The 16,101-nt window shown below is 37.2% G+C and overlaps 1 protein-coding gene across 1 annotated transcript; it reads right to left on the reverse strand.

Moving 5' to 3' along the window:
- Nucleotides 1–1,078: 1,078 nt before the first annotated feature.
- On the reverse strand, nucleotides 1,079–3,916 carry LOC131153054 (putative F-box protein PP2-B12). The gene is made up of 3 exons (XM_058105079.1): nucleotides 3,468–3,916; nucleotides 1,839–1,957; nucleotides 1,079–1,749 (listed from the first exon to the last, which is right to left on the reverse strand). The coding sequence occupies exons 1-3, from the start codon at nucleotides 3,768–3,770 to the stop codon at nucleotides 1,248–1,250; spliced, it is 924 nt and encodes a 307-aa protein (XP_057961062.1). The 5' UTR covers nucleotides 3,771–3,916; the 3' UTR covers nucleotides 1,079–1,247.
- Nucleotides 3,917–16,101: the final 12,185 nt, after the last annotated feature.

Raw genomic sequence — 16,101 nt, forward strand, 5'->3', positions numbered from 1 at the left:
AAAACGAATATGGATTCTGTCTTTGGTCAAGCAGCTCTTTACCAAGAAATCCATTTCTTATGAGTAGAGCTCATCAGATAAGTGTCGAGACTTATGAGCAAAAATCATCATATGGGTGTTAGGCCTTATAAGTAGAGTTTTTTAGTTGGGTCATTTTATGGTCAGTAGAGTTCATCTCTTTGTACCTTATGAGTAAATCTCATCATATGGGCATTGGGCTTTATGAGCAAAGCTCATTAGTTGAGTCATTTCTTGGTGAGTAGAACTCATTTCTTTGTGCTTGATGAGCAAAGCTCTTTAGATGGGCGGATTTACGAATAAGTTAAATTTTTAATAATTATTGTACTTCATTGGCCAATTTTCTTAACTTAATTTATTAAATTAATGTCATTTCCTTTATTTATCTTTTCAAAATTGAATGAAAGGGTAAGATCTAATTTTAAAACAAACTCATAACCTTTTTGCCATCCAAACTTTATTAAGCCTTTAAAACTTGGAAAATATTAACATTGCATTTAAAAGCATCCTAAATTTCTATTTTTTGTTGAATTGTACCAATCTTGGTATAAAATTTCATTAAATATTTCTCATATCTACACAAATCCAAATTTCATGACCCTCAGCTTTGAAGCATGAATTTTTAATCTCATATTTGTATGTGAAAATTTATATGAAACATAGTACATTGTTTCAATCTGCCAAACTCCCAAATATGGGGCAAAGACGAAAAGAAAAATATGAAACAAATTCATTTTTCATATTTAATCATCAAAAAAAATAAGAAGAAAGTAAATATATAACAAATCAATGACTAAGATTTTAATTATACATATTATTAACACCTATTTTAAAAAATATTTAAATTAGAAAAAGTTCTCATTTTTAACAATATTTGATACAGAGAAATATACCATAAAAATAAATTTCCTTATTTTTCTTCCCTTTTTTTTCCTCAAACAAAATTTTTTATCCAAACAAATAAAGTTGTAAAGAGGTTTGGTATGCAAGAATAGAATGAAATGAATTAATTCTTATATTTTTTTGTATATTTAAAAATATTAAAAAATAAAAAGTTTGGTTAATGAAGTTCACACATATGCAGAGTCCTTTTATTCCATTCCATTACTATCACATTTGGTTACATCCGAACTAGACAATCGATTTATAAATGCCAAGAAGCATTGACAAATAGAACTAATCCATCGACGAAACAAGCAAAAGAAGACAAAACACAATTGTCTGATTCATCAACCCTCTTTTGGCCTGATCTCAATCCCTTGGATAACAAGGCCAGACTTCCAGCGGCCACTCTTCACCTCCTTCACGCTCATCTCCATTTCCTCACCTCCATCGTTGTTGAAGAACTCGCCCAATTCAACCTCACACCACCCATCCGCCCTCTCTTTCGGAAATGATTCATCATTCAATTCGCCAGAGGCAGGTGCTCCCAACCTCAGCATGTCAAAAGCACCGCACAACAGCCCACCACGACCAGCACGCCTTCGTATGATACGAAATATCCTCTTCTTTCTATCATTAGGCACAAAATAAACAGACCGGACGATATTTTCGCCACCAGTTATCCAAGCAGAGACTTTCACAGGATGGCATTCAAATCCATTCGTTGATTCCGTCAGCTTGAAAACCAAGTAAGCAGCATACTTCGTGTCTGGTGATAGCAAGCAAGTACTTATCTTGCCACAAATTTCAAGCCAACACACTTTGACAAGCACAGCCACCTCTGGAAACCTGTGCGAAGGTACATAGAGCCAATTGCTTAGAGAAGAAAGGGCACCAATTACAGGGCCAAAAAAAAAAAAAATGTGAGAATCGCAGACCTGGATTCTGGTAAAGAAATCCACCTCCAATACATGGGAGTGTCACCCCATACAATGGACAGACTCCTTGGTGCTAACATGTAGCATTTCTTTCCATTCCATCTCTCAAATGAAAAGCTCTATTTAATGCAGGTCATAAGGGTATAAAATCAATAAGGGTGAGAAAATAGCACTAGCAAGCAGCAAGCAGCAAGCAGAGAGAGAGAGAGAGAGAAGAACTTTGGAAGTCAAGCATTGTCCTCAGCCAACCCATGTGCAGCACAAGGAACATCATGATGACCCATACTTACTTAAAACATACATATCTTCCAGACCCCAACTGATGCCTTCTGAAATTCAAGTGACTGCAAGAAACTGTTTAAAAAAAGGATTCATTTTTTTTTTTTCCAATATTTTTGAACTTTCTGCATATCTACCACTGGTTCATTTTGAGATAAAAGAGAGACTCACGGTTGAGTTTGGGAGCACAGGGTTTGGATCTTGGATTTGAATTTGTGCATAGTCACAAAATGCAGTACTTATTTGTATTGCATCATGTCCAAACTGACAAACCCACACAACAACAAATCTAAAGCTTAATATTCAAGCAAGCTCTCAAACATACGGTAATGGAGTAGAATTCCATACTAGAATAACTTGGACAAAATATTCAGCACTTTGTCAAATCCAGCGAAAAAAATTATGAGAACTGACCACCGAGTCATTATAATAAGGAAACATAATAATTTATGCTTCTTTAAAATAATTTTCGACCAAAGAAAAAGAAGTAAAACACCCATTCACAAATATTTTTCCAGCCGTGTCGAACCTTGCTGGGCAGTTAACGACAAACCACCATAAAGCCCTTCATATCTATTTCTTTTTCGGAGCTAAAACCCTAAAAGATTTTAGACATTCTTTGTTTCTTTCTCTCTATTACCAAATTCCTCACTCTTTTCTTTTTCATTTCCTTCATTCTGATGTGCCCGTGCAGAATTTTACGGATTGAGTTTGACGACAATAGTTGAGTTTCTACAAACTGTGCAGAATTGTACAGATCGTACTCACAATAATGCCTGTACAACATTCAGAGAGAAGGCAAAAAAAATTTCAGAAATCCTTATTAGCAATTTTGTGCGTGTCCATGTCTCTCCTGTAACCTGTTGCATCGGGATTTGAGATCCTCGTTGGATGATGTCTTTCTTGACTTAGAAAAAAAAACAATCAGCACCTTTTTGAATTCAGAATTTGAAAATTAGAAAATTGGAATGCTGTCCCAGTTCGGACATTTAATTTTCTTTAAAACGAATTTTCAAACAAAAAAAAACTTAGATATTCAACGAAAGCTTGACCGGTAAAAGTTAAAAAAAAAAATCAAAATTCGATCCTGCAAATGTAATCTCTTCCAATTAAATAACAACGATGACGATCACAGCGTTCTCAAACCACCTTCTAACTAATTCCATCCATCCTTTTCCAACAACAATTTTTCAATAGAATAAATGCAATTTACCCCCAAAAGTAGCGAAATTAAAACCGCAGAAACAAGAAAAATAAATCTCGAAACTACGCAGTGGATCTATATGTGATCGCAGCAAAGGAAGATAGAACAAAAACATGAAAACAGAAGCGGTAGAAATGGGGAATCACCTTGGTACCCTCGTCGATGAGGAAGGGGAAATCGCAGAGGCGGAAGAAAAGCTCCTTCTTGGAGGAGCAGTCGGCGAAAAGAGAGGAAGAGCAGGATCGGGAAATGAGGGTGTGGCAATAGGAGGGCAGAAATCGGTGCCAGACGGCGTCGGAATCAGCGGCAGAGAGGAAGGTGGAGGAGACCAGAGAGAGCCTGCAAGCGTCGGCTGGGCTCGTCAAAGACAGGATGTTGGCTATGCAGCCTTCCGGCAACATCAACAGATCCATCCCTCCACCGCCATTTCCATTTCCTTCCTCCATCATCCCCCCCCCCCCTCTCTCTCTCTCTCTCTCTCTCTCTCTCTCTCTCTCTCTCTGAGCTTCTGTGCTTCTGTTCGATGGATAATTGACTTTAAATACACTTCATAGTTCATACGTAAAATAAGTACGAACCGCATGCTCTGTGGCTCTTAAATATAAGAGAGGTTAGTGTATTTTATTCTAATTTTTTAATAAAAATATAATATTAATACATAGAAATGTTTATTTCACACTTAAGTTTTTTAATTAAAAAAATTTAATAACTTTTAAATAAGGTATAATATAATAAGGTATAAAGTAAAAAAAAACGAAAGCTTAGTGCCTAAGCTTCCTAGGAGAAAGGAAAAGAGGGAAAGAAAAAAAAAAGTTTACAGCGGAACAGAAGGGAAAAAAAAGGGAAAAGACGAAGAAGAAAACTCACGCTCTCTACTTTTCTCTCTCTATGATTTCGCGGCGGATTCTCACTCAATTGAAAATCCAAAAATACCACTGGACTCCATTCTCCACTGTCGACATTTCTATCAAAGTGAATTTGTCGCAGGTGTAACATAAGCATATTTCCTGAGATAAGACAAATTCTCACTCTTACCTTAATTTTTCTTTAATTTTAAATCAAATTGACGATCGGACACCACCACAAGAATTTAGGGATGATTCTCTACAAGTCTAGCAGAGTAGATTTCTCGTGAGGTCATTGTAGACGTAACCCAAAAATTAGGATAAATGAGTTATTTATAAATTAATTGTTATTTAATTATTGTAAATTAGGAAAGGTTAAAATAATATTTTATTGGGGTTGATTAGATTGAATCAGGATTCGGGTGAGCACTATAGGTATAATTTTGGGAACCCTACAAGCGTGGTTCAAGAAATCATGTAAGGAAGAATAAAATTATATTAGTATTTTATTAAGGTGAACTGGTTATTTACAAGCATATGAAATTTATTATTTATCTATATGATTTTTTTTTTAACAACTTGAGTACTGGAAAATGATGATTTTGTTTAAAGTTTATATTTGGGATAATTGCATATGATATTAAATTCGTATGACATGGAAACAATTTTTCCTAATAAATTGAATATGAATTACTGTGGTATTTGAGTTTGCATGTGGAGATGTTTGGAATGATTATGACATGATGAATGAATTGCTATGTTTGACTCATATGTGGAAATGTATTGATCTGTTGGATTATTGTGTGGGAATGTGGATATGTTGGATACCTGTGTGGTAATGTATTGATGCGTCTATGTGAACTAACTAGTGTGATTATTCGTATGCATCTCAATATACGTTGGCATAAGGAGGTTGTATATTGCCTAGATATAAATCATGATATGACGTTGACAGGTCAAGGAGCTCGTCATATTGTCATTTATATGAGGTAGGATATTAACAAGTCGAGGAGCTTGTTCTACTGATGTACGATGGGTAGGTCATGGGGATTGGATATTGGTGAATAGTGGTGCCTATGTGGGCTTTGTGTCATAGAAGTTAGAGTGGTGCTTGTGTTGGCCACGTTATATCCTATGTGGATAATAGCGCTTGTGTGGGCCATGTTATGTACCTTGTGTGGGTAGTGGTGCCTGTGTGGGCCACGTGTAGATAAGAAGTACGTTGGTGCCTATGTGGGCCACATACTGATATATACGCAGTTGCTTTATATGGGCCACGTATCGAGGACATTGGAAGACGAGGTATAAGTTGCATAATTTCTGTGTGGATGTGTTGTGCATATGAATTTAATTAAAACATAATAATAATGATATAGCATATTGTGAATGCATGTGTGTGCATGCAGAAAGATAAACATACCACCGAGGGCTTGCTAAGAAAGGCGAGTGCTCTACTAGGTAGTTTCTTGGTATCAGTGTAAAGGGATGCTACTTGTATGGGCGGGTAAACATCCCTATCCTCAGAAACCTTCGCCTTTAAAATAATAAAGATGTGTATACTAATGGTAAGGTAATTCTCCACCTGAGAGCTTATTGAGTAAGATGAATGCTCTGGTAGGTAGTTTTTAGTACCAGAGCAAAGGGAAGTTACTTGTATGGGCAATTAATCTTCCCTATTCTCGGGGACTTTTGCTTGCATAAAAATTATGTACTTGTACATATTGGGTGTATGTATGATATCATACATCCATGATGTTATTAATGAAATGTTTTCTCAGTTGTTATTGATGTTATATGAGAAGCATTTTATTTTGATATATAAATATTAAAACTCATTTGTCACACACTGTTATAATTTATTCCACCCTTACTGAGAAGAGTATTACCCTAGTGGATTAACAACTTTTCAAGTTCTTCTGGAGATCGGGATTGAAGGCCTAGGCTGGGACTTTTTTTGGTGGTTTCTTTTTGGGGTATTGTTAGATACTGGTATATATACAAATATATTTGTACTAGGTTATGTTTTAAATACTGGTTGTGGATACGGATATCTGGATGTTGTAGTATTCATTTTTGAGTTGTTATATAGAACTTTGGTATTTATTTGAGGTTATTTATTTATATTCCATTGCGTGTATGTTAATTATGGTATCAGATACAAGTGATTGGAACATGTGGCACCCGGTCCCCACTTGGCTGGTTTGAGGCATCACATAAACTGTATATTTGAAAATATATAATTTCTGAGTAATATACTGCTGGCTCAATATAGCTCATTCTATAGTAAATATGCCCATATATGCCTAGAAGATACAAACCTGAACTGTTGAATTAGCATCGTCACGCTGTCACATACTACCACAACATGCTTACCCCCATGACGGGTTGTTCAACCCGTAGGCTAGACCTAGCATATAGCCGACCGACTATAGCTAAGTCAAATTAAGTAGTAAGTACGATTGTGTCTACCCTATATCCAGGATTTTGTATCAGGAGGGTTACCCAGAATTCTGCATCGAATGGGGCCCCAAAATTCTACATCGGGGAGTACTACTCAGGTCTCCAATCAGCTATCCAATACCAACACTCTCTTTAAGACGTATGGTTGCACTATCTCCCAACATATAGCTACGATACCGTGCTCATAACATAACATCATATTCATAGGGCTCTAAAATCATATATGACAATTTACATCATAAAACTGAAATCATAATTCATTTCATAAAACTGTATAAAACATAAATTGTTCATAATTCTGTGGAATATCTGTCATATACTATTTACTAACATCGGCCCCCGACTGTCAATCATAACCCAGCCCCCGCCATCATATCTAATCTCGGCTCATAGCCATTACAATTTAGTATTACACAAAACATGTTCATTCATGCCAATTAAAATTGTACTCATGCCACACAATTTTTCACCTGGTAAATCATAAATAAAATAACTGCTTGAGAAAATAGACACTATACTGAAAATAGGGGTATGAGTATCTCCAAGTTATTATTTTACTGAAATATAGATACGTAGTTAAGTACAAGAAAAATGGAGATAATAAACCCTACTGCCTTTGGCTTGTATTAAAACATGCCTAAGGTTTGAAATCACAAATTCCAACCGGTGAAAACGTTCAAAAAGCCTAGTACATTAATCCAAAAATATTATATTTGAATTTAATCAGTTGATTTTGAAACCGAACCCTAGGCTTGGAAACCCTAGAAAATTCGCAACTATATACATATAAACATATCCTATATATTCAATTGGTAGAACTTATAAGGTTAGCTAACATAATATAATCCGCTTACGTGATTCCCAAAACACGACTCGAAACTCCCGAAAAATGAAACCCTAACTTTTGTAGCCGGGTCTGAAAACGAGATCACATGAGCCAGGAGGAGGGAGAGAGAATCGAGGAGCACTCGTGAGTGATCCGGGGGAACTTAGAGAGAGAGTGAGATGTGAAAGAGTGAGAGAAGAAATGAGAGTTATAAAATAAAAATATAACTTAACCCTTAAGTAACTTAAAATATCTCCTCCAAGATATTTATATATAAATATCTAAAAATATCTCCTCTAAGATATTTATTATAATATATATATATATATATATATATATTTTCTATTCAGCTTACTACATTCTCCCCTCTTTTTAAAAATTTCGTCCTCGAAATTTGCTAATTGACTCCCATCACATCCACTGGATTACTACCAATCTGCTGATTTGAATTTAGGAAGAGTTGGTGGCCACCCACATAGTAGCCCTGTCTTAAGTTTATTACCTACCCTCACTTATGGCAAAAAAATATCGTGGTTACATACAATGTCTTAGGAGATTACAATATTCATACTAAACTCTCACAAAGGCCAAGCATACACTAAACTATAAACAAACCTAATCTAAATACTATATGTAGCGCCCTGACTCGCCACATGGGTCCGAAGTGCTAAAAAACATGACATAAAACAACAATACTCTCTAATACCATAAATAAGAGGGTTCGACCCCGAAGGGTCCACAGTTGCTCTATCCATAAACTACATACAATAAAGCAGTGGAACGACCTGCTATTTATTTTCCAATACTTACACAAGTACTTACAAAAGGACTCCCAAAAATACTATGTAACGACCTGCTATTTATTTTCCAGTTCTGATTTTTTTTATACTATAAAATTTATAATGCTTTGATACCTACTAGATTAAACCAAACCATCACCTTAAGCAACAAGAAGCGGAATTCATAAAAACACAAACAAGAAAATATACAATATCAGAGTGCTAAAATGTTCCCCAAAATATACATATATGACTATTTCCCAAAATACCCTCAACTGGGCTAGGGCTATACATAAATACTCCCAAAAATACTCACTCTACTGACAGGGTAGTACTAAAGCCCCTTTATCTACGAGTCTGATATGCTCGCCTACCTGGATCATCTGAAAAATGTTAAAGTAACGGGATGAGACGACGTTCAGTAAGACGAAATATGCTATTTCTAGTGTGTGGCAAATGAGTTACAATACTATGGAAATATGTTTCTATATAATCATGTATAAGTAAATATGTAAATACAGGACAAATAATATAAACCACCACCCCTTTCCATGTTACTTAACACAACTATATTTTAGGTTTCTATACATAATACTTTTAATATATATACATATATTCCCTATTTCTGTGAAACTGTTCATACATAATAGTAACTGAAAGCTTCCCTAGATGGATAACTGTATGTCATGATTTAACCCCTAATGATAGGGTTGTGTGGCCCGTAAGCGGGATCTACCCTGGCTGGCCGGCCAGGATAAACCACTATACTCCATTAGTCTGATCAGCCCTCCTCAACCCATATCTAATGGGGAACCTATCCACACGTGGGCATATGATCGACCTACTTACCACGTATTATCTAAATAGGTGGTTGCACTCTATTTTATATATAGTAACGATACCGTGCTCTGTAAACTATATCTGTAATAGTCCATTAGGATTTGATACTATATAATACATTTCTATATACAACTATTTGTTTTACCATGATTCTGTAATAACTTTATTAACCATGAAGCTGTGATAATCTATATCTGTATCAACTGTATTTCTGAAATGAACTGTAAAATTATATGCCATGGTACTGTAAACTGTATAATCATGGTATTCTGTCATTGCTATAAAATATATCCACTGTCTATATATTCTATAAAACGTAACTCTAAAAAATACTATAAAATATGTTTCTATGCTATATCTATATTCTCAAGCCACACAGTAATTTAAAACATATTATTCATAATTAATAAATTGTATAAAGTTTTTCTGTGAATAATAACTTGGTAAAAATATAATTTCATACTGAAAATCATTCTAAAGTTGCCTAGCATAACATATTTCTCTTACCTGATTCCTGCTAAATATCCCCCTACTATAACGGGTCCTACATTCGCAGGGTTCTCCACTCAACACCCTGAAAAGCATATATCCCAGAACGAAACATCACTATTTTTATGTCTACAACATTTCCTACAACTACTGGAAAGTCAAATTTCAATAAAAAGGTTTTACCCTGAATCTGGGATGGAATCCAACTTCGTCCCACTGATGATCCACATCGGCAGACTTGGAGAGAACTTCCCATGAGCGTCATGGTGGCCTCAGATCGTCGATCTAGTGACTAACGAGGCTAAAATTGAAGAGAGAAGGAGGAAGGACTATATAGGAGAGAGAAGAGAGGGTTTCAATGAATTTTCTGCGTAAAAATCTTCGTTTAACACTATTTATACTGCGAGATTCGTCGACAAGCCACATCATCTCGTTGACGAGTCCTGTAGAAAGTTCGCCGACGAACCTGCACCCTCGTCAACGAATTTCATATTTTCAAAAATCCTCTCTTGGTATCTTCTCGTTGACGAGACGGGTCTTCATCGACGAGGGCCTGATAAATTTTATTGGGTTATTATATCCTAAAGTGCAACGTTGTCGATGAACGCGAAGTCGGCTGCCTCCTTCTATTACTATTTCCATTTCTCTCTCTCTTTATTATTAAATACCATTATTCTTAGGGTCATTACATACTATGCTCCAGAACCCACCAGAATGCTAGGTCCGGTTTCCTACAAGACCTGAAACAAGATTTCTATATTAGGATGAGACACTTCTCAGTAAGGTGGATCATATTACATCAGTGTGTGATTACATGAGTTTAATCCAACAAATAACAATAGTAAGTTTAAATGAAATGAGTTATGTAGTTAAAAAATTCTTAACCCTGTAATATAGGAGATATATCTATATATATATATATATATATATTTCCTGTAAAAGATAGTGTGGCTCATTACAAGCTAGAGTTCCCAAGGTTGGGGTAGGATACAGACCCACACACTGTAAAATCACTCGGCTCGGTACTCAAATCTGTAACTCTACCCATTTTATTTTTAAATCATGTATACGCATATCGAACTCCTCCCTGCCTAGGAACACCACATAAACACCATTTACTTCCCCTATGGTACTGGTTGTGCTGTCCGTAGACCCGATCTAACTCTAGCGGCCCACGAATTTAATCACTTCAATGTTACAAGTCCGCTTTGGTCAATCCCACCCTAGATCAAACACTAGGGCCAGTGACCAATCGACTTTTCAGATACCCACCCTTATCGATAAGGTGTGGTTGCACTGTATAACCCACTAGCAACGGTATAGTGCTTCCGTAGTAACTAGTTCCTCATGCGGTTTATACATCATATATACAATTTATAATAAAATCATAGTAACCTCTTTCCATTGCATAAAGCATTTAAGCAATTCCAGTATTTTTCACAAACCCAATCATTCATCAGTATTAACAGGCATACAAAGCCCTCGGTCTTAAACCGGTATCTAATTTTCCACATCCCTGAAAACAATTTGGGACTCCAATTTCCATATTTCATACCAAATAATCCACAAGTTCAATTCATTCACATTAACCATCTCATGTCACACTCATTTGATTAAATATGCTATAGTATAATAAATAGTTTGTAAAACTACAATTTACATAAAATAGGGTTTCAAGCATCTCAAACTTTTAATATAATAAGAATATATATAAGTTTAACAAAAAATGGAGACCATACCCCAAAACACTAATTTTCCCGAAATCATAAAATACAGTTTAACCGGTTCAGATTTCAAAAAAATAACTACTGTAAAATGAATCCCCTTACCTGGCTTACAAGAAAACCCTCCAAAAATCCCAAATTCCATGCCTTACGGCATTTGCAGTTCAAAAATCCTAAAACCACATTTTCCCCAAATAAATCAAAACAAACCCAATATAAGCAGACGTTAATCAATTCCTAGGGTTCCTTATAGACTACAACAACCAGAAAACTAGAAAATAACCTACTTAACCTAATTTGGGAGAAACTCCCGAAATTCTCAGATTAAAAATTTGCTCCGCTAGACTTGTAAAGAATCTCCCCTAGATCCTCGTTATAACTTTCGATCGTCAAATCTTTCAACGAGCGGCGAGAAATCTTAGAGAGAGAGAGTGTGGGCATGGGTTAGAGAGAAAGAGAGAGTGAGTGAGAGAAATTGTGTTTCTTAATGAAGAAGCAAACAAAATTTCTATTTATAGACCCCATTACCCGGTCAAATTTGTCGACAAAATGATGTCTTCGTCGACGAGCCACACAAGGCCGTTCGTCGACGAAGGAAGGGCCTCGTCAACGAACCCTAAGTCAGATATTTTTCGAACGTTCTGGATCTCTTCATTAACTAAGTTCTGAACTTCGGCAACAAAGTCCAGTAGGGCCTTCATCGACGACAACGTGGAGTTCATCGACGAAGCCTGCTGAAAATCACCTTTTTCTTTTCTTACTTAATTTCTTTATTTTCTTTTTTCAGGTTTCTACAATCTCCTCTCCTTATAAAATTTTATCCTCAAAATTTGTCATTTTCTTTCTATTACATCATCTAAACCATCACTACTCTGACCCTAGGAAGAGCCGACAGCCACCCATATACCAGCGTTGTCCCAAGTTTATTACCTACCCTCATTTATGGTGGAAGTACACTGTGGTTACATACATTGGCTTGGGAGGTTACAATATCCACAAAAAATTCTCCCGAAGACTAAACATACCTAAGCTATAAACAAACCTACTCTAAACACTATTCATACAACTGACGCTTACTTATTGATCCGATTACCTATCTAGTTCTGAGCATCTTTGAATAATTGTGGATACTTATGACGTATCTATGACTCTAACTCCGATTAAACTACCTCCACTACGTGATTACGCCATAATACCTTTACTAATGAAATCTTTTTCCTACATAACTCCTACTCCTTACGGTCTAAGATCTGAACTGGTATCTCCTCATATGCTGACGCGTCCTTGAGATCCAACGACTCGTAATTGATCACATGCGAACGATCTAGAACATACCTCTTAAGCATGGATACGTGGAACATGTCATGAATCCTAGGCAATGCGAGAGGTAATGCTATTATGTACACCACTAAACCAACTCTTTCTAGGATTTCGAATGGTTCGATGCACCTAGGGCTCAGCTTGCCTTTCTTACCAAACTTCATCACTCCTTTCATCAGAGCAATCTTAAAAAATACAGCATCACCTATCTCGAACTCCTGCTCCCATCGGCGAGTATCTGCATAACTCTTTTACTGACTCTGAGATGTCTTAATTCTCTCTTTGATAACCTAGACCTTCTTAGCGGCCTTATGAACAAACTCCGGTCCTAAAATCTACCTCTCACCGACCTTGTCCCAATACAACGGAGATCGACATCTCTGACCATACAGTGCCTCATGCGGTGCTATCCCGATGCTGGCTTGATAACTGTTGTTGTAAGCGAACTCAACTAGCGGCAGATATTAGATCCAACTGCCCCAAAAATTCAGTATACACGCCTTCAACATATCTTCTAAAATCTAGATAGTACTCTCTGACTAACAATCTATCTGCGAATGAAATGTTGTACTGAATGTTAGTCGAGATCATAATGCTTCATGAAGACTCTTTCAAAACTGGGAAGTAAACCATGGATCCCTATCTAAAATAATTGACATTGGTACCCCATGCAACCTGACAATCTCCTGAACATATAGCTCTGCTAGCCTATCCATGGAATAACTAACTTTCACGGGTATGAAATGGGTTGTCTTCATCAGTCTATCAACCACAACCCAAATCGCATTCTGCCCATTAAGTGCTTATGGAAATCCTATGAAAAAACTCCACGGAAATGTGCTCCTACTTCCTTTTAGGAAAGAGAAGTGGCTGCAAAAGCCCCGCTGGCCCCTGATGCCCGACCTTCACCTGCTGACATATCAGATACTAATTTATGAAATCGGTGATCTCTTTTTTCATGTTAGACCACTAGAAAGATTCCCGCAGATTCCTACACATCTTCGTACTTCCTGGATGTACTGTATAGAGCAAACGATGTGCCTCCACTAGAATGACCCGCTTGATCTCGGCGCCATTCGGTATGTAGATCCTGGTATGGAATCTCAACACCCCGTCATCTGAGATGTTGAAATCCAATGTCAACCCATCTTGTATTCCCTCTATAACCTTTACCAGTTCTACATATTTCGTCTGAGCTGTTCTGATCCTCTCTCGTAAGGTCCGTTGTACCACCAAGCTAGTAATGAAAGCTTTCCTTCCACTAATTCCATGCCTAACCTTTCTAGGTCCATACCAATCTGGTGCTGAACCCCAACTGTAGAAACTGACTCATGCTCTAACTTACGACTCAAAGCATCAGTTACCACATTAGCTTTTCCAAGGTGGTAACTAATGGTACAATCGTAATCCTTTATCAGCTCCAACCATCTCCTTTACCTCATGTTCAGCTCCTTGTGGTGAAAAAGTACTTAAGATTTTTATGATCGATAAAAATCTCGCACCTTTCACCATACAGGTAGTGCCTCTAGATCTTCAATGCATACACTACCACTGCTAATTCTATATTGTGTGTCGGGGTAGTTTTTCTTGTACTCTTTGAGTTGACGAGAAGCATAAGCAATTACCTTTCCTTGTTGTATTAGAACACACCCGAGACCCTTTTTAGATGCATCACTGTAGATTATAAATCCACCATCCCTTGACAAAATGGTTAGAACTGGAGCAGTAAACAGTCGTTGCTTCATTTCCTAGAAAATCTGCTCGCACTTATCAGTCCAATCATACTTCACGTTCTTCCTCGTGAGTCACGTCTATGGACATGATAGTCTGAAAAACCCTACTACAAACTGTCAGTAGTCTCCTGCAAGACCTAGAATACTCCTAACCTCCTAAACATTCTTCGGTTTCATCCTTTTCACTACCGCTTCTATCTTCTTCTCCCTGAGCACTTGAAGTACCAATCTCAAATGAACTGCATGCTCCTTAGAATTCCTCGAATAAACTAAGATGTTGTCAATAAAAATGACCACGAATTGGTCCAAATACTCGTGGAACACCCTATTCATCAATATCATAAATGCTTTAGGAGCATTAGTCAATCTGAAAGGCATAAGTTGAAATTCATAGTTGTCATACCTAGTTCGGAATGCAATCTTCGATATGTCTTCCGATTTCACCTTCAACTAATGATCCCCGGATCGCAGATCGATCTTTGAGAAAACTTGTGTGCCCTGTAGCTGGTAAAATAGATCGTCAATTCTAAGTAACGTGTATTTATTCCTCACAGTCACTTTGTTAATCTCTCTGTAGTCGATGCACATCCTAATTGATCCATCCTTCTTCTTTACAAATAACACCGGTGCTCCCCAGGGTGAAATACTTGGTCGGATATAACCCTTATCTAGTAGCTCCTGTAGCTGCTCCTTCAATTCCCTCAGTCCTGCTGGATTCAACTCTATTACGAACTTCACTTCACGATCAGGAGGCAATTCTGGAAAGTCCTCTAGAAAAACATCTGATAACTCCCTCACTATGTGGATATCCTCCAATTTATGTTACTCCCTCAATGCCTCTTTTATGAATGCTAAATAACCCTGGCATCCTTATCGAAGTAACCTCCTCGTTTGCATGGCCAAAAGGATCAGTGGTGCAGAACGCACACATGACCCAACAAATCTAAACTCCAACTCCTCGGGAGGTCTGAACACTACCTCCTTCCTTCGGCAATCAGTACTCGCATAACTGGCCGCTAACCAATCCATACCCAGAATAAGATCAAAGCCATGTATATAAAATATAATCAAACTAGAAGGTATCATTCTCCCCTGAATCTCTACTAGACAGTTTCAGATTACTTTGTTACACAATATCCCTGCCCCTGTTGGTGTAATCATCCCTAACTCAATGTCTAACGACTATGCTTCTACCCTGTACAACTTAATAAATTCCCGAGAAATGAAGGAATGTGTTACACCTAAATCAAATAATACAGTGGCACTATTTAACCAAATGGAAATAGTACCTGTCACCACGTCACCAGCGTTCTCAGCATCTCCAGGAGTTAAGGAATATAACCTCGCCTGAGTCATACCCCTCTGGTAGTTTCCATGTGGTGCTTGGTTACCACCTTGATGTTGCTACTTTTGAGGAGGTGGAACATTCGACAGTGTGCGAAACTCTCGCATCTTAAGTTTTAAACTATTAAGAAAATTTCATAAAATTTAATTTCCATGTGGTGCTTGGTTTCGCGCAAGCCCCGATACATCTTCGTACTACCAGGATGTACCGTATACATAGAACGATGCGCCTCCTCTAGAATCGTCCTTCTGATCTCATCATCGTTCGGAACACACAGTCTATTCCCAAACCTCAACACACCTCCCTCAGAGATGTTAAAATCTGTAGCCAATCCCTATTGTACCTTTTCCATAGCCTGTGTCAACTCTGCATCACTAGCGGCTTTTATACACTTGAATAGGGTCGGTTGGACCACCAAA

The sequence above is a fragment of the Malania oleifera genome, chromosome 4 (assembly GCF_029873635.1).
Source record: "Malania oleifera isolate guangnan ecotype guangnan chromosome 4, ASM2987363v1, whole genome shotgun sequence".
In the NCBI taxonomy this organism is placed as follows: Eukaryota; Viridiplantae; Streptophyta; class Magnoliopsida; order Santalales; family Ximeniaceae; genus Malania; species Malania oleifera.

Bases quoted from the DNA above. Each gene is read 5' to 3' on its own strand.
- LOC131153054 (XM_058105079.1), bottom strand. From the start codon at position 3,770: ATGATGGAGGAAGGAAATGGAAATGGCGGTGGAGGGATGGATCTGTTG. The intron at 1,958-3,467 runs GTGATTCCCCAT...TGCATTAAATAG, and splicing joins TCATCGACGAGGGTACCAAG to AGCTTTTCATTTGAGAGATG. The intron at 1,750-1,838 runs GTCTGCGATTCT...ACCTTCGCACAG, and splicing joins ATTTCTTTACCAGAATCCAG to GTTTCCAGAGGTGGCTGTGC.